This window comes from Pseudophryne corroboree, chromosome 3 (assembly GCF_028390025.1).
Source record: "Pseudophryne corroboree isolate aPseCor3 chromosome 3, aPseCor3.hap2, whole genome shotgun sequence".
Taxonomy (NCBI): Eukaryota; Metazoa; Chordata; class Amphibia; order Anura; family Myobatrachidae; genus Pseudophryne; species Pseudophryne corroboree.
The window spans coordinates 545,076,962-545,099,768 of record NC_086446.1 but is presented as its reverse complement, the minus strand read 5'-3'; the positions used below and the strand labels follow the sequence as shown (position 1 = coordinate 545,099,768).

General features: G+C 48.8%; 1 protein-coding gene across 3 annotated transcripts in view; it reads right to left on the bottom strand.

The window, feature by feature from the left end:
- Window positions 1–203: 203 nt before the first annotated feature.
- Window positions 204–22,807, bottom strand: part of GPS1 (G protein pathway suppressor 1) — a 90,778-nt gene continuing 68,174 nt past the window's right edge. For all 3 annotated transcript variants that reach the window (XM_063961236.1, XM_063961235.1, XM_063961234.1), the window contains 3 exons: window positions 2,226–2,363; window positions 2,014–2,148; window positions 204–980 (listed from right to left, as the gene is read on the bottom strand). In XM_063961236.1, the coding sequence (XP_063817306.1) occupies window positions 906–980; window positions 2,014–2,148; window positions 2,226–2,363 (348 nt within the window). In that variant the 3' untranslated portion in view covers window positions 204–905. The remainder of the gene's footprint in view (window positions 981–2,013; window positions 2,149–2,225; window positions 2,364–22,807) is intronic.

Sequence of the window (22,807 nt, the reverse complement as noted above, 5' to 3'; positions counted from 1 at the left end):
AAATAATCACAGCTACCAGTGAAGTGCAAGAATAGGACAAAGTTCTGGGTTTTTATTTGTTTCTTTTGTTTTTAATGACTTAGACATTGGGCAAAGTTTAGTGGGCTCTGCTGCAGAAAACATTTGGGGGACGTTTGGTGAGGTATGTTCAGAAGAAAGAAACTGTGAAAAGCATGCCAAGAAGTCACAGTGAGAAGAGAACGCAAAAACAGAAACATATTTAATTCAAAATCAAAAGAATGGGGACATTTAAATATAGCAATGCTTTGAAGTGGCAGGCAAGCATTTCATATTGAATCAAAATACAGTCGTATGTCCTGTCTTCACATATGAAAAAGAAAAATTGACCAGCATCTTGTATGTAGAGTGAATAGGCAGCCCAGTTGCTGCAGGTTTAATGTCTCCAGAGCACACGTTGGCAGGACAGACAGAGGAACAACCAGGTTAAGAGGAAAACAGAAAGCGCAGGGGAGGGAAAAAATAAACTAGGAGGCAGAGGGTAAAAAAGGTGTAGAGGAAGCAGAGGTCTGAGAGGGAGGTAGTGTCGAGCACACAGGCCGCCAAATGCACTTTGTACATTCAAAAAGAGATGATGCCGTAACAGATTCCTACCATCTACCTCTCAATTATTATACTGTTACGCAGCCACTACCTGGAAAACATCCAGATACAGAATCAGCATTACATCGCTACTCCTCTAATTCCACGGGAGAGAGCAAGATGATCATGTCCAATAAACTGAGACCGATGAGACAAACCATGCAAGCTCCTGACAAGCTCTCACACAAAACACAGCTGAGGCAGCCCATGGGAAGGTGACGTGAGCAGGTGGCACATGTCACATGTCTATGCGGTAAGTCTCTGTGCAGCCGACAGGGCCAGGGTGCAGATGACTGATCTCATGGTCACATGTTGGTGCTGAGTCGGGATTGAGTGTTAGCTGGTGTCAGCTCTCCTTGGCTTCCTTCCCTGGGAGGGGACTAAAAAAAAGAGAGAGGATTATAAGTCCAGTGAAGTGGTGAAAAGAATCCTACAATTAAATTAGTAAGTGGATGCCTAACAGTAAAAGAATAAAACTGGAAAGATAAAGACATACCTTTTGGTTAGATGGCATAATTTTATCTAACTACACACAAAAATATTTTATTACCAATTAAAACAAAATCACCTGCTACTTCATATTATCTATCTATCAATCAATCAATCAATCAATCAATCAATCAATCAATCAATCATCCTTTGGTATCCGGTCTATAGATCTACACTAAAAAGGTCTACAGTCAATAGGTCTACCACTAATGGTAGACATGCAACAGGGTCGACATGGTCTAAAGGTTGACATGTAAAGGTAGACAGTTTAAAAGGTAGACAGGGTCATATGGTCGACACACACATGGTAGACATAAGTTTTGTTGTTTTTTTTTCATACCTTACCATCCACGTGGACTACGAACGGGAATAGTAACCTTGCCCGAAGCTGCCATGCGAGGGGATACAGTGCATAATGGGGCTTGTTTGTGGCAGAAAAGTGACAAAACACCCCAAAAAATGATGTCTACCTTTTTTCTGTCGACCATTTACATGTCAACCTTTTGACCCTGTCGACCCAATGCATGTCTACCATCAGTGGTAGACCTATTGACTGTAGACCTTTTTAGTGTAGATCTTATAATCCACACCCCATCATTAAATATATACATTTTTTTTCAAATCTATTCTAAGCTGTCTCCTTCACTCCTCTTTGGTCCATCCACCCCCACTGCACTCACACCCTGATCATCCCTAACTGCTTCCTAACTTCTGACCTGTGCCACCGCCTGTTTCCTGAGCAAGACAGATACCATTATATTTAGACTTTTGGCACTGTTGTAAAGTCAACATTAAGTATTAAGGTGGTTTCAAAATGATTCACAGAACCAATTTCCGGCATTATCCATAGAACATACAGCTGATATGAAGCAGAGTTTGAGTTGATGCTTTTCATTAATGTAAACAGAGTAAAAACACAATCACCTTGACGTGGATCTGGTTGCGTAAAACAGCAGCTCGCAAGATCATTGCTTTGGCTCGCCTCTGAAATTCTCTCCCCATCTGTAATGATTTCTCAAATGTAGTGCTGCGCTGGTCAACATCTCGTGCGTAAAGGATCTATAAGCAAACGGGTTATGTAACAAAGCATGTTTAGTGGGTCACCAGCAGCCACAATAGCTTCCAGGAGCACTTACCTTGCTATGAGAGTCAATGCGAGCATTAATTAGTCCTTCGAGGATCAATTGAGTCAATTCATCCTCGAGTGCAGATACTGTTGTGTTAAATGCAATTGCCATTTTGTACATGTCCGCAGAGACATATGGGCTGAAATACTAAGAATCAGACAAGATGATCAAGTATACACATTTTTAAGAAAAAAAAGGGACCAAAAAACACATACAAACAGGAAAAAAGAAGATTTTACTCACCGGTAAATCTATTTCTCGTAGTCCGTAGTGGATGCTGGGGACTCCGTAAGGACCATGGGGAATAGCGGCTCCGCAGGAGACTGGGCACAGCTAAGAAAGATTTAGGACTACCTGGTGTGCACTGGCTCCTCCCACTATGACCCTCCTCCAGACCTCAGTTAGGATACTGTGCCCGGAAGAGCTGACACAATAAGGAAGGATTTTGAATCCCGGGTAAGACTCATACCAGCCACACCAATCACACCGTATAACTCGTGATATGATACCCAGTTAACAGTATGAACATAACAGAGCCTCTCAACAGATGGCTCAACAATAACCCTTTTAGTTAACGATAACTATATACAAGTATTGCAGACAGTCCGCACTTGGGACAGGCGCCCAGCATCCACTACGGACTACGAGAAATAGATTTACCGGTGAGTAAAATCTTATTTTCTCTGACGTCCTAGTGATGCTGGGGACTCCGTAAGGACCATGGGGATTATACCAAAGCTCCCAAACGGGCGGGAGAGTGCGGATGACTCTGCAGCACCGAATGAGAGAACTCAAGGTCCTCCTCAGCCAGGGTATCAAATTTGTAGAATTTTGCAAACGTGTTTGCCCCTGACCAAGTAGCAGCTCGGCAAAGTTGTAAAGCCGAGACCCCTCGGGCAGCCGCCCAAGAAGAGCCCACTTTCCTCGTGGAATGGGCTTTTACAGATTTAGGGTGCGGCAGTCCAGCCGCAGAATGTGCAAGTTGAATCGTGCTACAGATCCAGCGAGCAATCGTCTGCTTAGAAGCAGGAGCACCCAGCTTGTTGGGTGCATACAGGATAAATAGCGAGTCAGTCTTCCTGACTCCAGCTGTCCTGGAAACAAACTTTTCAGGGCCCTGACTACGTCCAGTAACTTGGAATCCTTCAAGTCCCAAGTAGCCGCAGGCACCACAATAGGTTGGTTCACATGAAAAACTGATACCACCTTAGGAAGGAATTGGGAACGAGTCCTCAATTCCGCCTTTCCCATATAAAATACAGATAAGGGCTTTTGTATGACAAAACCGCCAATTCTGATACACGCCTGGCCGACGCCAAGGCCCACAGAATGACCACTTTCCACGTGAGGTATTATAGCTCCACGGATTTAAGCGGCTCAACCCAATGCGACTTCAGGAAATCCAACACCACGTTGAGATCCCACGGTGCCACTGGAGGCACAAACGGGGGCTGACTATGCAGCACTCCCTTAACAAAAGTCTGAACTTCAGGCAGTGAAGCCCGTTCCATTGTGGAAGAAAATCGATAGAGCCGAAATCTGGACCTTAATGGAACCCAATTTTAGGCCCATAGTCACCTCTGACTGTAGGAAGTGCAGAAATCGACCTAGCCGAAATTTCTCCTTTGGGGCCTTCCTGGCCTCACAGTACGCAACATATTTCCGCCATATGCGGTGATAATGGTTAGCGTTCACTTCTTTCCTAGCTTTAAATAGCGTAGGGATAACTTCCTCCGGAATTCCCTTTTCCTTCAGGATCCGGCGTTCAACCGCCATGCCGTCCAACGCAGCCGCGGTACGTCTTGGAACAGACAGGCCCCCTGCTGCAGCAGGTCCTGTCTGAGCGGCAGAGGCCATGGGTCCTCTGAGATCATTTCTTGGAGTTCTGGTTACCAAGCTCTTCTTGGCCAACCCGGAACAATGAGTATAGTTCTTACTCCTCTCCTTCTTATTATTCTCATTACCCTGGGTAAGAGAGGCAGAGAAGGGAACACATACACCGACTGGTACACCCACGGTGTTACCAGAGCGTCCACAGCTATCGCCTGAGGGTCCTTGACCTGGCGCAATATCTTTGTAACTTTTAGTTGAGGCGGGACGCCATCATGTCCACCTGTGGCCTTTCCCAACGGTGTACAATCATTTGGAAGACTTCAGGATGAAGTCCCCACTCTCCCGGGTGGAGGTCGTGTCTTCTGAGAAAGTCTGCTTCTCAGTTGTCCACTCCGGGAATGAACACTGCTGACAGTGCTAACACATGATTTTCCGCCCATCGGAGAATCCTTGTGGCTTCTGCCATCGCCATCCTGCTTCTTGTGCCGCCCTGTCGTTTACATGAGCGACCGCCGTGATGTTGTCTGACTGGATCAGCACCGGCCGGTGTTGAAGCAGGTGCTAGCCTGACTTAGGGCATTGTAAATGGCCCTTAGTTCCAGAATATTTATGTGTAGGGAAGTCTCCTGACTTTTCCATAGCCTTGGAAGTTTCTTCCCTGTGTGACTGCCCCCCAGCCTCGAAGGCTGGCATCCGTGGTCACCAGGACCCAGTCCTGTATGCCGAATCTGCGGCCCCCTAGAAGATGAGCACTCTGCAGCCACCACAACAGCGACACCCTGGCCCTTGGAGACAGGGTTATCCGCCGATGCATCTGAAGATGCGACCCGGACCACATGTCCAACAGATCCCACTGGAAAATCCTTGCATGGGACCTGGCGAATGGAATTTCTTCGTAAGAAGCTGCCATCCTTCCCAGGGCTCGCGTGCATTGATGCACCGACACCTGTATACGTATTAGGAGGTCTCTGTCTAGAGACGACAACTCCTTGGACTTCTCCTCCGGGAGAAACCCTTTTTATCCTGTTCTGTGTCCAGAACCACACTCAGGAACAGTAGACGCGTCGTAGGAACCAGCTGCGACTTTGGAATATTCAGAATCCAGCCGTGCTATTGTAGCACTTCCCGAGATAGTGCTACTCCGCCGAACAACTGCTCCCTGGACCTCGCCTTTATAAGGAGATCGTCCAAGTACGGGATAATTATTTCGGCCATTACCTTGGTAAATACCTCGGTGCCGGGGACAGACCAACGGCAACGTCTGGAATTGGTAATGACAATCCTGTACCACAATTTTGAGGTACTCCTGGTGAAGAGGGTAAATAGGGACATGCAGGTAAGCATCCTTGATGTCCAGTGATACCATGAAATTCTCCAGGCTTGCAATAATCGCCCTGAGCGATTCCATTTTGAACTTGAACCTTCGTATATAAGTGTTCAAGGCTTTCAATTTTAGAATGGGTCTCACCGAACCATCTGGTTTCGGTACCATAACATTTTGGAATAGTAACCCCGGCCTTGTTGAAGGAGGGGTACCTTGATTTCACCTGCTGGAAGTACAGCTTGTGAATTGCCGCCAGTACTACCTTTCTCCGAGGGCAGCAGGCAAGGCTGATGTGAGGTAACGGCGAGGGGGAGTCGCCTCGAACTCCAGCCTGTATCCCTGTGATACTATTTGCAGAACCTAGGGATCCACCTGTGGGCAAGCCCACTGGTCCCTGAAGTTCCCGAGACGCGCCCCTACCGCACCTGTCTCCACCTGTGGAGCCCCAACGTCATGCGGTGGACTCAGAGGAAGCAGGGGAAGATTTTTGATCCTGGGAACTGGCTCCTGGTGCAGCTTTTTCCTTCTTCCCTCGTCTCTGTGCAGAAAGGAAGCGCCTTTGACCCGCTTGCTTTTCTGAAGCCGAAAGAACTGTACCTAAAAATACGGTGCTTTCTTAGGCTGTGAGGAAACCTGAGGTAAAAAAATTTCTTCCCAGCTGTTGCTGTGGATACGAGGTCCCAGAGACCATCCCCAAACAATTCCTCACCCTTATAAGGCAGAATCTCCATGTGCCTTTTATAGGCACCATCACCTGTCCACTGCCGGGTTTCTAATACCCTCCTGGCAGAATGGACATTGCATTAATTCTGGATGCCAGCCGGCAAATATCCCTCTGTGCATCCTTTATATATAAGACGACGTCTTTAATATGCTCTATGTTAGCAAACTATTATCCCTGTCGTAGAGTATTAATATTATCTGACAGGGTATCAGACCACGCTGCAGCAGCACTATTTATGCTGAGGCAATTGCAGGTCTCAGTATATAACCTGAGTGTGTATATACAGACTTCAGGATAGCCTCCTGCTTTTTATCCGCAGGCTCCTTCAAGGTGGCCGTATCCTAAGACGGCAGTGCCACCTTTTTTGACAAACGTGTGAGCGCCTTTTCCCCCTAAGGGATATCTCCCAACGTGACCTTTCCTCTGGCGGGAAAGGGTACGCCATCAGTAACTTTTTAGAAATTACCAGTTTCTTATTGGGGGAACCCACGCTACTTTACACACTTCATTCATTCATCTGATGGGGGAACAAAACACTGGCTGCTTTTTCTCCCCAAAAATAAAACCGCTTTTATGTGGTACTTGGGTTCATGTCAGAAATGCGTAACACATTTTTCATTGCCGAGATCATGTAACGGATGTTCCTAGTGGATTGTGTATATGTCTCAACCTCGTCAACACTGGAGTCAGACTCCGTGTCGACATCTGTGTCTGCCATCTGAGGTAACGGGCGCTTTTTTTTTTGAGCCCCTGATAGCCTTTGAGACGCCTGGGCAGGCGCGGGCTGAGAAGCCGGCTGTCCCACAGCTGTTTTACGTCATCCAGCCTTCTATGTAAGGAGTTGACATTGTCGGTTAATACCTTCCACCTATCCATCCACTCTGGTGTCGGCCCCACAGGGGACGACATCCCATTTATCGGCCTCTGCTCCACCTCCACGTAACCTTCCTCATCCCACATGTCGACACAGCCGTACCGACACACAGCACACACACACAGGGAATGCTCTGACTGAGGACAGGACCCCACAAAGTCCTTTGGGGAGACAGAGAGAGAGTATGCCAGCACACACCAGAGTGCTATATAATGCAGGGATTAACACTATAACTGAGTGATTTTTCCCCCAATAGCTGCTTGTGTAAACAATATTGCGCCTAAATTTAGTGCCCCCCCTCTCTTTTTAACCCTTTGAGCCTGAAAACTACAGGGGAGAGCCTGGGGAGCTTCCTTCCAGCTGCACTGTGAAGAGAAAATGGCGCCAGTGTGCTGAGGGAGATAGCTCCGCCCCTTTTTCGCTGACTTTTCTCCCGCTTTTTTATGGATTCTGGCAGGGGTATTTATCACATATATAGCCTCTGGGGCTATATATTGTGATATATTTGCCAGCCAAGGTGTTTTTATTGCTGCTCAGGGCGCCCCCCCCCCAGCGCCCTGCACCCTCAGTGACCGGAGTGTGAAGTGTGTATGAGGAGCAATGGCGCACAGCTGCAATGCTGTGCGCTACCTTGGTGAAGACTGATGTCTTCTGCCGCCGATTTTCCGGACTCTTCTTGCTTCTGGCTCTGTAAGGGGGCAAGCGGCGCGGCTCTGGGACTGAACATCAATGGCCGGTTCCATGCGGTCGATCCCTCTGGAGCTAATGGTGTCCAGTAGCCTAAGAAGCCCAAGCTACCACCAGTTAGGTAGGTTCGCTTCTTCTCCCCTTAGTCCCTCGCTGCAGTGAGTCTGTTGCCAGCAGATCTCACTGTAAAATAAAAAACCTAAAATATACTTTCTCTCTAGGAGCTCAGGAGAGCCCCTAGTGTGCATCCAGCTCAGCCGGGCACAGGATTCTAACTGAGGTCTGGAGGAGGGTCATAGTGGGAGGAGCCAGTGCACACCAGGTAGTCCTAAATCTTTCTTAGCTGTGCCGTCTCCTGCGGAGCCGCTATTCCCCATGGTCCTTACGGAGTCCCCAGCATCCACTAGGACGTCAGAGAAAATAAGAATTTACTTACAGATAATTCTATTTCTCATAGTCCGTAGTGGATGCTGGGGACTCCGTAAGGACCATGGGGAATAGCGGCTCCGCAGGAGACTGGGCACATCTAAAGAAAGCTTTAGGACTAACTGGTGTGCACTGGCTCCTCCCCCTATGACCCTCCTCCAAGCCTCAGTTAGGATACTGTGCCCGGACGAGCGTACACAATAAGGAAGGATTTTGAATCCCGGGTAAGACTCATACCAGCCACACCGTATAACTTGTGATCTGAACCCAGTTAACAGTATGATAACAGAGGAGCCTCTGAAAAGATGGCTCCCAACAATAATAACCCGATTTTTGTAACAATAACTATGTACAAGTATTGCAGACAATCCGCACTTGGGATGGGCGCCCAGCATCCACTACGGACTATGAGAAATAGAATTATCGGTAAGTAAATTCTTATTTTCTCTGACGTCCTAAGTGGATGCTGGGGACTCCGTAAGGACCATGGGGATTATACCAAAGCTCCCAAACGGGCGGGAGAGTGCGGATGACTCTGCAGCACCGAATGAGAGAACTCCAGGTCCTCCTCAGCCAGGGTATCAAATTTGTAGAATTTAGCAAACGTGTTTGCCCCTGACCAAGTAGCTGCTCGGCAAAGTTGTAAAGCCGAGACCCCTCGGGCAGCCGCCCAAGATGAGCCCACTTTCCTTGTGGAACGGGCTTTTACAGATTTTAGCTGTGGCAGGCCTGCCACAGAATGTGCAAGCTGAATTGTACTACAAATCCAACGAGCAATAGTCTGCTTAGAAGCAGGAGCACCCAGCTTGTTGGGTGCATACAGGATAAACAGCGAGTCAGATTTCCTGACTCCAGCCGTCCTGGAAATATTTTCAGGGCCCTGACAACATCCAGCAACTTGGATTCCTCCAAGTCCCTAGTAGCCGCAGGCACCACAATAGGTTGGTTCAGGTGAAAACGCTGGAACCACCTTAGGGAGAAACTGAGGACGAGTCCTCAATTCCGCCCTGTCCGAATGGAAAATCAGATAAGGGCTTTTACAGGATAAAGCCGCCAATTCTGACACGCGCCTGGCCCAGGCCAGGGCCAACAGCATGACCACTTTCCATGTGAGATATTTTAACTCCACAGATTTAAGTGGTTCAAACCAATGTGACTTTTGGAACCCAAACTACATTGAGATCCCAAATTGCCACTGGAGGCACAAAAGGAGGCTGTATATGCAGTACCCCTTTTACAAACGTCTAAACTTCAGGGACTGAAGCTAGTTCTTTTTTGGAAGAAAATTGACAGGGCCGAAATCTGAACCTTAATGGACCCCAATTTCAGGCCCATAGACACTCCTGTTTGCAGGAAATGTAGGAATCGACCCAGTTGAATTTCCTCCGTCGGGCCTTACTGGCCTCGCACTACGCAACATATTTTCGCCAATTGCGGTGATAATGTTTTTGCGGTTACATCCTTCCTGGCTTTAGATCAGGATATGGATGACTTCATCCGGAATGCCTTTTTTCCTTCAGGATCCGGTGTTCAACCGGCATACCGTCAAACGCAGCCGCGGTAAGTCTTGGAACAGACAGGGTCCTTGCTGGAGCAGGTCCCTTCTTAGAGGTAGAGGCCACGGATCCTCCGTGAGCATCTCTTGAAGTTCCAGTTACCAAGTCCTTCTTGGCCAATCCGGAGCCACGAATATAGTGCTTTTTCCTCTCCATCTTATCAATCTCAGTACCTTGGGTATGAGAGGCAGAGGAGGGAACACATACACTGACTGGTACACCCACGGTGTTACCAGAGCGTCTACAACTATTGCCTGAGGGTCTCTTGACCTGGCGCAATACCTGTCGAGTTTTTTAATCATGTGGACGACTTCTGGGTGAAGTCCCCACTCTCCCGGGTGGAGGTCGTGCTGAGGAAGTCTGCTTCCCAGTTGTCCACTCCCGGAATGAATACTGTTGACAGTGCTATCACATGATTTTCCGCCCAGCGAAGAATCCCTGCAGCTTCTGCCATTGCCCTCCTGCTTCTTGTGCCACCCTGTCTGTTTACGTGGGTGACTGCCATGATGTTGTCCGACTGGATCAACACCGGCTGACCTTGAAGCAGAGGTCTTGCTAAGCTTAGAGCATTGTAAATGGCCCTTAGCTTCAGGATATTTATGTGAAGTGATGTATCCAGGCTTGACCCTAAGCCCTGGATATTCCTTCCCTGTGTGACTGCTCCCCAGCCTCGCAGGCTGGCATCCGTGGTCACCAGGACCCAGTCCTGAATGCCGAATCTGCGGCCCTCTAGAAGATGAGCCCTCTGCAACCACCACAGGATGGATACCCTTGTCCTTGGTGACAGGGTTATCCGCTGATGCATCTGAAAATGCGACCCGGACCATTTGTCCAGTAGGTTCCACTGGAAAGTTCTTGCGTGGAATCTAACGAATGGGATTGCTTCGTAGGAAGCCACCATTTTTACCCAGAACCCTTGTGCATTGATGCACTGAGACTTGGTTCGGTTTTAGGAGGTTCCTGACTAGCTCGGATAACTCCCTGGCTTTCTCCTCCGGGAGAAACACCTTTTTTTCTGGACTGTGTCCAGGAACATCCCTAGGAAACAGAAGACAAGTCGTCGGAACCAGCTGCGATTTTGGAATATTGAGAATCCAATCGTGCTGCCGCAACACTACCTGAGATAGTGCTACACCGACTTCCAACTGTTCCCTGGATCTTACCCTTATCAGGGAATCGTCCCAGTAAGGGATAACTAAAATTTCCTTCCTTCGAAGGGATATCATTTCGGCCATTACCTTGGTAAAGACCCGGGGTGCCGTGGACCATCCCTACGGCAGCGTCTGAACTGATAGTGACAGTTCTGTACCATAACCTGAGGTACCTTTGGTGAGAAGGGTAAATTTTGACATGAAGGTAAGCATCCTTGATGTCCCGAGACATCATGTAGTCCCCTTCTTTCAGGTTCGCAATCACTGCTCTGAGTGACTTAATCTTGAATTTGAACCTCTGTATGTAAGTGTTCAAAGATTTTAGATTTAGAATCGGTCTCACCGAGCCGTCTGGCTTCGGTACCACAATAGTGTGGAATAATACCCCGTTCCCTGTTGCAGGAGGGGTACCTTGATTATCACCTGCTGGGAATACAGCTTGTGAATGGCTTCCAAAACTGCCTCCCTGTCAGAGGGAGACGTCGGTAAAGCCGACTTTTGGAAACGGCGAGGGGGAGACGTCTCGAATTCCAATATGTACCCTTGAGATATTACCTGAAGGATCCAGGGGACTACTTGTGAGTGAGCCCACTGCGCACTGAAATTCATTGAGAACGGGCCCCCACCGTGCCTGAGCTTGTAAGGCCCTAGCGTCATACTGAGGGCTTGGCAGAGGCGGGAAAGGGTTTCTGTTCCTGGGAACTGGCTAATCTCTTCAGCCTTTTTCCTCTCCCTCTGTCACTAGCAGAAAAGAGGAACCTTTTGTCCGCTTGCCAACAAAGGACTGCGCCTGATAATACGGCGTCTTATTTTGAGAGGCGACCTGGGGTACAAACATGGATTTCCCAGTTGTTGCCGTGGCCACCAGGTCTAAAAGACCGACCCCAAATGTCCCTTTTCAAAGGCAATACTTCCCAATGCCGTTTGGAATCCGCATCACCTGACCATTTTACTGGTAGAATTGGACAAACGCACTTATACTTGATGCCAGTCGGCAAATATTCCGCTGTGCATCATGCATATATAGAAATGCATCTTTTAAATGCTCTATAGGCAATAATATACTATCCTTATCTAGGATATCAATATTTCCAGTCAGGGAATCCGACCATGCCAACCCAGCACTGCACCTCCAGGCTGAGGCGATTTCTGGTCGCAGTATAACACCAGTATGTGTGTGAATACATTTTTGGATACCCTCCTGCTTTCTATCAGCAGGATCCTTAAGGGCGGCCATCTCATGAGAGGGTAGAGCCCTTGTTCTTACAAGCGTGTGAGCGCCTTATCCCCCCTAGGGGGTGTTTCCCAACGCACCCTAACCTCTGGCGGGAAAGGGTATACACCAATACTTTTTAAGAAATTATCAATTGTTATCGGGGGGAAACCCACGCATCATCACACACCTCATTTTATTTCTCAGATTCAGGAAAACTACAGGTAGTTTTTCCCTCACCGAACATAATACGAGTACCACCAAAAAGGGGTATTATCAGAAATGTATAAAACATTTTCCATTGTCTCAATCATGTAACGTGTGGCCCTACTGGAAATCACGGTTGTCTCTTCACCGTCGACACAGAAGTCAGTATCCGTGTCGGCGTCTGTATCTGCCATCTGAGGTAACGGGAGCTTTAGAGCCCCTGACGGCCTATGAGACGTCTGGACAGGTACAAGCTGAGTAGCTGACTGTCTCATGTCAACCACTGTTTTTTTTATACAGAGCTGACACTGTCACGTAATTCTCAACAGTACATCCACTCAGGTGTCGACCCCCTAGGTGGTGACATCACTGTTACAGACACTCTGCTCCGTCTCCACATAATTTTTCTCCTCATACATGTCGACACAAACGTACCGACACACAGCACACACACAGGGAATGCTCTGATAGAGGACAGGACCCCACTAGCCCTTTGGGGAGACAGAGGGAGAGTATGCCAGCACACACCAGAGCGCTATATATATATATACAGGGATAACCTTATATAAGTGTTTTTCCCCTTATAGCTGCTGTATGTTTTAATACTGCGCCTAATTAGTGCCCCCCTCTCTTTTTTTAACCCTTTCTGTAGTGTAGTGACTGCAGGGAAGAGCCAGGGAGCTTCCCTCCAACTGAGCTGTGAGGGAAAATGGCGCCAGTGTGCTGAGGAGATAAGGCTCCGCCCCCTTTTCGGCGGCCTTATCACCCGTTTTTCTGTATATTCTGGCAGGGGTTAAATGCATCCATATAGCCCAGGAGCTATATGTGATGTATTTTTTTGCCATGCAAGGTATTTTTATCATGTTTTATTGCGTCTCAGGGCGCCCCCCCCAGCGCCCTGCACCCTCAGTGACCGGAGTATGAAGTGTGCTGAGAGCAATGGCGCACAGCTGCAGTGCTGTGCGCTACCTTATTGAAGACAGGAACGTCTTCTGCCGCCGATTTTTCCGGACCTCTTCGCTCTTCTGGCTCTGTAAGGGGGCCGGCGGCGCGGCTCCGGGACCCATCCAGGCTGGGCCTGTGATGGTCCCTCTGGAGCTAATGTCCAGTAGCCAAGAAGCCCAATCCACTCTGCACTCAGGTGAGTTCGCTTCTTCTCCCCTTAGTCCCTCGATGCAGTGAGCCTGTTGCCAGCAGGTCTCACTGAAAATAACAAACCTAAACTAAAACTTTCACTAAGAAGCTCAGGAGAGCCCCTAGTGTGCACCCTTCTCGTCGGGCACAGAAATCTAACTGAGGCTTGGAGGAGGGTCATAGGGGGAGGAGCCAGTGCACACCAGTTAGTCCTAAAGCTTTCTTTAGATGTGCCCAGTCTCCTGCGGAGCCGCTATTCCCCATGGTCCTTACGGAGTCCCCAGCATCCACTTAGGACGTTAGAGAAATAAGAATTTACTCACCGGTAATTCTATTTCTCGTAGTCCGTAGTGGATGCTGGGAACTCCGTAAGGACCATGGGGAATAGCGGGCTCCGAAGGAGACTGGGCACTCTAAGAAAGAATTAGGACTACCTGGTGTGCACTGGCTCCTCCCTCTATGCCCCTCCTCCAGACCTCAGTTTGGGAAACTGTGCCCGGAAGAGCTGACACATTAAGGAAGGGATTTGGAATCCCGGGTAAGACTCATACCAGCCACACCAATCACACCGTACAACTCGTGATACTATATCCAGTTAACAGTATGAACAACAACTGAGCCTCACGAACAGATGGCTCATAACAATAACCCTTTAGTTAGGCAATAACTATATACAAGTATTGCAGACAATCCGCACTTGGGATGGGCGCCCAGCATCCACTACGGACTACGAGAAATAGAATTACCGGTAAGTAAATTCTTATTTTCTCTGACGTCCTAGTGGATGCTGGGAACTCCGTAAGGACCATGGGAATTATACCAAAGCTCCCAAACGGGCGGGAGACTGCGGATGACTCTGCAGCACCGAATGAGCAAACTCAAGGTCCTCCTCAGCCAGGGTATCAAACTTGTAGAATTTTGCAAATGTGTTTGAACCCGACCAAGTAGCAGCTCGGCAAAGTTGTAAAGCCGAGACCCCTCGGGCAGCCGCCCAAGAAGAGCCCACTTTCCTCGTGGAATGGGCCTTTACAGATTTAGGATGCGGCAGTCCAGCCGCAGAATGTGCAAGTTGAATCGTGCTACAGATCCAGCGAGCAATAGTCTGCTTAGAAGCAGGAGCACCCAGCTTGTTGGGTGCATACAGGATAAATAGCGAGTCAGTTTTCCTGACTCCAGCCGTCCTGGAAACATATTTTCAGGGCCCTGACTACGTCCAGTAACTTGGAATCCTCCAAGTCCCGAGTAGCCGCAGGCACCACAATAGGTTGGTTCACATGAAAAGCTGAAACCACCTTAGGGAGGAATTGGGAACGAGTCCTCAATTCCGCCCTATCCATATAAAAATTCAGATAAGTGCTTTTACAAGACAAAGACGCCAATTCTGATACACGCCTGGCCGACGCCAAGGCCAACAGCATGACCACTTTCCACGTGAGGTATTTTAACTCCACGGTTTTAAGTGGCTCAAACCAATGCGACTTTAGGAAATCCAACACCACGTTGAGATCCCACGGTGCCACTGGAGGCACAAAAGGGGGCTGAATATGCAGCACTCCTTTAACAAAAGTCTGAACTTCAGGCAATGAAGCCAGTTCTTTTTGGAAGAAAATCGACAGAGCCGAGATCTGGACCTTAATGGAATTCCTCCGTTGGAGCCTTCCTGGCCTCACACCAAGCAACATATTTTCGCCATATGCGGTGATAATGTCTTACGGTCACATCTTTCCTAGCTTTAATCAGCGTAGGAATGACTTCCTCCGGAATGCCCTTTTCTTTTAGGATCCGGTGTTCAAACGCCATGCCGTCAAACGCAGCCGCGGTAAGTCTTGGAACAGACAGGGCCCCTGCTGCAGCAGGTCCTGTCTGAGCGGCAGAGGCCATGGGTCCTCTGAGATCATTTCTTGAAGTTCTGGGTACCAAGCTCTTCTTGGCCAATCCGGAACCACAAGTATAGTTCTTACTCCTCTCCTTCGTATTATTCTCAGTACCTTGGGTATGAGAGGCAGAGGAGGGAACACATAAACCGACTGGTACACCCACGGTGTCACTAGAGCGTCCACAGCTATCGCCGGAGGGTCCCTTGACCTGGCGCAATATCTTTTTAGCTTTTTGTTGAGGCGGGACGCCATCATGTCCACCTGTGGCCTTTCCCAACGGTGTACAATCATTTTGAAGACTTCTGGATGAAGTCCCCACTCTCCCGGGTGGAGGTCGTGCCTGCTGAGGAAGTCTGCTTCCCAGTTGTCCACTCCGGGAATGAACACTGCTGACAGTGCTAACACATGATTTTCCGCCCATCGGAGAATCCTTGTGGCTACTGCCATAGCCATCCTGCTTCTTGTGCCGCCCTGACGGTTTACATGGGCGACCGCCGTGATGTTGTCTGACTGGATCAGCACCGGCTGGAGTTGAAGCAGGGGTCTTGCCTGACTTAGGGCATTGTAAATGGCCCTTAGTTCCAGAATATTTATGTGTAGGGAAGTCTCCTGACTCGTCCATAGTCCTTGGAAGTTTCTTCCCTGTGTGACTGCCCCCCAACCTCGAAGGCTGGCATCCGTGGTCACCAGGACCCAGTCCTGTATGCCGAATCTGCGGCCCTCTAGAAGATGAGCACTCTGCAGCCACCACAACAGCGACACCCTGGTTCTTGGAGACAGGGTTATCAGCCGATGCATCTGGAGATGCGATCCGGACCACTTGTCCAAGAGGTCCCACTGAAAAATCCTTGCATGGAACCTTCCGAATGGAATTGCTTCGTAAGAAGCTACCATCTTTCCCAGGACTCGCGTGCAGTGGTGCACCGACACCTGTTTTGGTTTTAGGAGGTCTCTGACTAGAGATGACAACTCCTTGGCCTTCTCCTCTGGGAGAAACACCTTTTTCTGTTCTGTGTCCAGAACCATCCCCAGGAACAGTAGACGCGTTGTAGGAACCAGCTGCGACTTTGGAATATTCAGGATCCAGCCGTGCTGTTGTAGCACTTCCCGAGCTAGTGCTACACCGATCAACAACTGTTCCCTGGACCTCGCCTTTATAAGGAGATCATCCAAGTACGGGATAATTATAACTCCCTTTTTTCGAAGGAGTATCATCATTTCGGCCATTACCTTGGTAAATACCCTCGGTGCCGTGGACAGACCAAACGGCAACGTCTGGAATTGGTAATGACAGTCCTGTACCACAAATCTGAGGTACTCCTGGTGAGGAGGGTAAATGGGGACATGCAGGTAAGCATCCTTGATGTCCAGTGATACCATGTAATCCCCTTCGTCCAGGCTTGCAATAACCGCCCTGAGCGATTCCATTTTGAACTTGAACCTTCATATATAAGTGTTCAAGGATTTCAAATTTAAAATGGGTCTCACCGAACCGTCCGGTTTCGGTACCACAAACATTGTGGAATAGTAACCCCGTCCCTGTTGAAGGAGGGGTACTATGGTTATCACCTGCTGGGAGTACAGCTTGTGAATCGCCTCCAGCACCGCCTCCCTGTCTGGGGGAGTAGTTGGCAAGGCTGATTTGAGGAAACGGCGAGGGGGAGACGTCTCGAATTCCAGCTTGTACCCCTGAGATACCACTTGTAGAATCCAGGGATCCACCCGTGAGCGAACCCACTGGTCGCTGAAGTTCCGGAGACGGGCCCCCACCGCACCTGGCTCCACCTGTGGAGCCCCAGCGTCATGCGGTGGACTTAGAGGAAGCGGGAGAGGACTTTTGTTCCTGGGAACTTGCTGTTTGGTGCAGCTTTTCCCCCCTACCTCTGCCTCTGGGCAGAAAGGACGCGCCTCTAACCCGCTTGCCTTTCTGGGGCCGAAAGGACTGTACCTGATAATACGGTGCTTTCTTTGGCTGTGAGGGAACATGGGGTAAAAATGTCGACTTCCCAGCCGTCGCTGTGGAAACGAGGTCCGAGAGACCATCCCCAAACAACTCCTCACCCTTGTAAGGCAAAACCTCCATGTGCCTTTTAGAATCCGCATCACCTGTCCACTGCCGAGTCCATAATACTCTCCTGGCAGAAATGGACATTGCATTTATTCTAGATGCCAGTTGGCAAATATCCCTCTGTGCATCTCTCATGTATAAGACTACGTCTTTAATATGCTCTACTGTTAGTAATATAGTGTCCCTGTCAAGAGTATCAATGTTATCAGACAGGGAATCTGACCACGCAGCTGCAGCACTGCACATCCATGCTGAAGCAATAGCCGGTCTCAGTATAATACCTGAGTGTGTATATACAGACTTCAGGATAGCCTCCTGCTTTCTATCCGCAGGCTCCTTTAGGGCGGCCGTCTCCGGAGACGGTAGTGCCACCTTCTTTGACAAGCGTGTGAGCGCTTTATCCACCCTAGGGGATGTCTCCCAACGTATCCTATCCTCTGGCGGGAAAGGGTACGCCCTTAGTAACTTTTTGGAAACTACCAGTTTCTTATCGGGGGAAACCCACGCTTCATCACACACTTCATTTAACTCTTCAGAAGGGGGAAAAACCACAGGTTGCTTTTTCTCCCCAAACATAATACCCTTTTTTGTGGTACCAGGGTTAATGTCAGAAATGTGCAACACATTTTTCATTGCCGTAATCATATAACGGATGGCCCTATTGGAATGTACACTAGTCTCATCGTCGTCAACACTGCAGTCAGTATCCGTGTCGACATCTGTGTCTGCCATCTGAGGTAGCGGGCGTTTTTGAGCCCCTGATGGCTTTTGAGACGCCTGGGCAGGCACGGACTGAGAAGCCGGCTGTCCCACATCTGCTATGTCATCAAACCTCTTCTGTAAGGAGTTGACACATTCCTTCCACATATCCATCCACTCAGGTGTCGACCCCGCAGGGGGTGACATCACATTTATCGGCACCTGCTCCGCCTCCACATAAGCCTCCTCATCAAACATGTCGACACAGCCGTACCGACACTCCGCACACACACAGGGAATGCTCTGAGGACAGGACCCCACAAAGTCCTTTGGGGAGACAGAGAGAGAGTATGCCAGCACACACCACAGCGCTATAAATCACAGGGATGTACACTATAATGAGTGATTTTACCCTATAGCAGCTATATATATATATGTATTTGCGCCTAAATTTAGTGCCCCCCCTCTCTTTTTTACCCTATTGAGCCTGAAAACTGCAGGGGAGAGCCTGGGGAGCGTCCTTCTAGTGGAGCTGTGAGAGGAAATGGCGCCAGTGTGCTGAGGGAGATAGCCCCGCCCCCTTCACGACGGACTTCTCCCGCTTTTTTCATGGATATATGGCAGGGGATTTTACACATATATAGTCTTAATGACTATATTATGTGTATTTTTGCCAATGTAAGGTAATCTTATTGCAGCGCAGGGCGCCCCCCCAGCGCCCTGCACCCATCAGTGACCGGAGTGTGAGGTGTGCATGGGGAGCAATGGCGCACAGCTGCAGTGCTGTGCGCTACCTTAATGAAGACCGGAGTCTTCAGCAGCCGATTTCCTGGACGTTCTTCTTGCTTCTGGCTCTGCAAGGGGGACGGCGGCGCGGCTCCGGGACCGGACGACCGAGGCTGGGCCTGTGTACGATCCCTCTGGAGCTAATGGTGTCCAGTAGCCTAGAAGCCCAAGCTATTTGCAAGCAGGTAGGTTCGCTTCTCTCCCCTAAGTCCCTCGTAGCAGTGAGTCTGTTGCCAGCAGATCTCACTGAAAATAAAAAACCTAAATATACTTTCTTTTCTAGAAGCTCAGGAGAGCCCCTAGTGTGCATCCAGCTCGAGCCAGGCACAGATTCTAACTGGAGGAGGGGCATAGAGGGAGGAGCCAGTGCACACCAGGTAGTCCTAATTCTTTCTTAGAGTGCCCAGTCTCCTTTGGAGCCCGCTATTCCCCATGGTCCTTACGGAGTTCCCAGCATCCACTAGGACGTCAGAGAAATAAAAATAAGGTCAAATCGATGACCGTACAACATGGTAATAGTGAAGGACAGATATATTTTGTCTAGTAACAGTGATAAAAATCAAAACAAAAATAAAACTTCTGTAAAACAATACAAAAAATATACATAAGCAGACAAACTTATACAAAAGTTTAGAAGTAGTGAATTTTTAATAAAACGTTTGCAAGTTGGACTCATGCAAGCCTTTGCATAGGGCTATGCAAACCAGCAGATAATAAACCCACAAATTAAAACATACAGTGGTCAATCCAATTAAGTAAGAGCAAATGTTTCATCGCAGGAATGCGCATACCCGAGAAATGAGAGATCCAATTAGACATGCCAATTAGCGGTAGTCACAGTGAGGTTACGCAACTTTTCTAAAAATGCACCATGGGAAAAAATAAGAATTTACTTACCGATAATTCTATTTCTCATAGTCCGTAGTGGATGCTGGGAACTCCGTAAGGACCATGGGGATTAGCGGCTCCGCAGGAGACTGGGCACAAAAGTAAAGCTTTAGGACTACCTGGTGTGCACTGGCTCCTCCCCCTATGACCCTCCTCCAAGCCTCAGTTAGGATACTGTGCCCGGACGAGCGTACACAATAAGGAAGGATTTTGAATCCCGGGTAAGACTCATACCAGCCACACCAATCACACCGTACAACCTGTGATCTGAACCCAGTTAACAGCATGATAATAGAGGAGCCTCTGAAAAGATGGCTCACAACAATAATAACCCGATTTTTGTAACAATAACTATGTACAAGTATTGCAGACAATCCGCACTTGGGATGGGCGCCCAGCATCCACTACGGACTATGAGAAATAGAATTATCGGTAAGTAAATTCTTATTTTCTCTGACGTCCTAGTGGATGCTGGGAACTCCGTAAGGACCATGGGGATTATACCAAAGCTCCTAAACGGGCGGGAGAGTGCGGATGACTCTGCAGCACCGAATGAGAGAACTCCAGGTCCTCCTCAGCCAGGGTATCAAATTTCTAGAATTTAGCAAACGTGTTTGCCCCTGACCAAGTAGCTGCTCGGCAAAGTTGTAACGCCGAGACCCCTCGGGCAGCCGCCCAAGATGAGCCCACCTTCCTTGTGGAATGGGCTTTTACAGATTTTGGCTGTGGCAGGCCTGCCACAGAATGTGCAAGCTGAATTTGTACTACAAATCCAACGAGCAATAGTCTGCTTAGAAGCAGGAGCACCCAGCTTGTTGGGTGCATACAGGATAACAGCGAGTCAGATTTCCTGACTCCAGCTTTCCTGGAAACATATATTTTCAAGGTCCTGACTACGTCCAACAACTTGGAGTCCTCCAAGTCACTAGTAGCCGTAGGTACCAAAATAGGTTGGTTCAGATGAAACACTGAAACCACCTTAGGGAGAAAATGAGGACGAGTCCTCAATTCCGCCCTGTCTGAATGGAAGATCAGATAAGGGCTTTTACAGGATAAAGCCCCCAATTCTGACACGTGCCTGGCCGAGGCCAGGGCCAACAACATGACCACTTTCCATGTGAGATATTTTAACTCCACAGATTCAAGTGGTTCAAACCAATGTGACTTTAGGAACCCCAAAACTACATTGAGATCCCAAAGTGCCACTGGAGGCACAAAAAGAGGCTGTATATGCAGTACCCCTTTTACAGACGTCTGAACTTCAGGTAGTGAAGCTAGTTCTTTCTGGAAGAAAATTGACAGGGCCGAAATTTGAACCTTAATGGACCCCAATTTTAGGCCCATAGACACTCCTGTTTACAGGAAATGCAGGAATCGACCTAGTTGAAATTCCTCCATCGGGCCTTACTGGCCTCGCACCACACAACATATTTTCGCCAAATGCGGTGATAATGCTTTGCGGTTACATCCTTCCTGGCTTGACCAGGGTAGGGATGACTTTATCCGGAATGCCTTTTTCCTTCAGGATCCGGCGTTCAACCGCCCTGCCGTCAAACGCAGCCGCGGTAAGTCTTGGAATAGACAGGGTCCTTGTTGGAGCAGGTCCCTTCTTAGAGGTAGAGGCCACGGGTCCTCCGTGAGCATCTCTTGAAGGTCCGGGTACCAAGTCCTTCTTGGCCAATCCGGAGCCACGAGTATAGTTCTTACTTCCCTCCGTCTTATAATTCTCAGTACTTTTTGGTATGAGAGGAAGAGGAGGGAACACATACACTGACTGGTACACCCACGGTGTTACCAGAGCGTCCACAGCTATTGCCTGAGGGTCCCTTGACCTGGCGCAATACCTGTCCAATTTTTGTTTAGGCGGGACGCCATCATGTCCACCTTTGGTTTTTCTCAATGGTTTACAATCATGTGGAAGACTTCTGGGTGAAGTCCCCACTCTTCCGGGTGGAGGTCGTGCCTGCTGAGGAAGTCTGCTTCCCAGTTGTCCACTCCCGGAATGAACACTGCTGACAGTGCTATCACATGATTTTCCGCCCAGCGAAAAATCCTTGCAGCTTCTGCCATTGCCCTCCTGCTTCTTGTGCCGCCCTGTCTGTTTACGTGGGCGACTGCCGTGATATTGTCCGACTGGATCAGCACCGGCTGACCTTGAAGTAGAGGCCTTGCTTGGCTTAGGGCATTGTAAATGGCCCTTAGCTCCAAAATATTTATGTGAAGTGATGTCTCCAGGCTTAACCACAAGCCCTGGAAATTTTTTCCCTGTGTGACTGCTCCCCAGCCTCTCAGGCTGGCATCCGTGGTCACCAGGACCCAGTCCTGAATACCGAATCTGCGGCCCTCTAGAAGATGAGCCCTCTGCAACCACCACAGGAGAGACACCCTTGTCTTTGGTGACAGGGTTATCCGCTGATGCATCGGAAGATGCGATCCGGACCATTTGTCCAGCAGGTCCCACTGGAAAGTTCTCGCGTGGAATCTGCCGAATGGAATTGCTTCGTAGGAAGCCACCATTTTTCCCAGGACCCTTGTGCACTGATGCACTGACACCTGGCCTGGTTTTAGGAGGTTTCTGACTAGTTCGGATAACTCCCTGGCTTTCTCCTCCGGGAGAAACACCTTTTTCTGGACTGTGTCCAGGATCATCCCTAGGAATAGAAGTCGTGTCGTCGTGATCAGCTGTGATTTTTGGAAAATTGAGAATCCAACCGTGCTGGCGCAACACTATCTGAGATAGTGCTACCCCGACTTCCAACTGTTCCCTGGATCTTGCCCTTATCAGGAGATCGTCCAAGTAAGGGATAACTAAAACTCCCTTCCTTCGAAGGAGTATCATCATTTCGGCCATTACCTTGGTAAAGACCCTGGGTGCCGTGGACAATCCAAACGGCAGCGTCTGAAACTGATAGTGACAGTTCTGTACCACAAACCTGAGGTACCCTTGTTGAGAAGGGTAAATTGGGACATGTAGGTAAGCATCTTTGATGTCCAGAGAGACCATATAGTCCCCTTCTTCCAGGTTTGCAATCACTGCTCTGAGTGACTCCATCTTGAATTTGAACCTTTGTATGTAAGTGTTCAAGGATTTTAAATAAAAAAATGGTCTCACCGAGCCGTCCGGCTTCGGTACCACAAATAGTG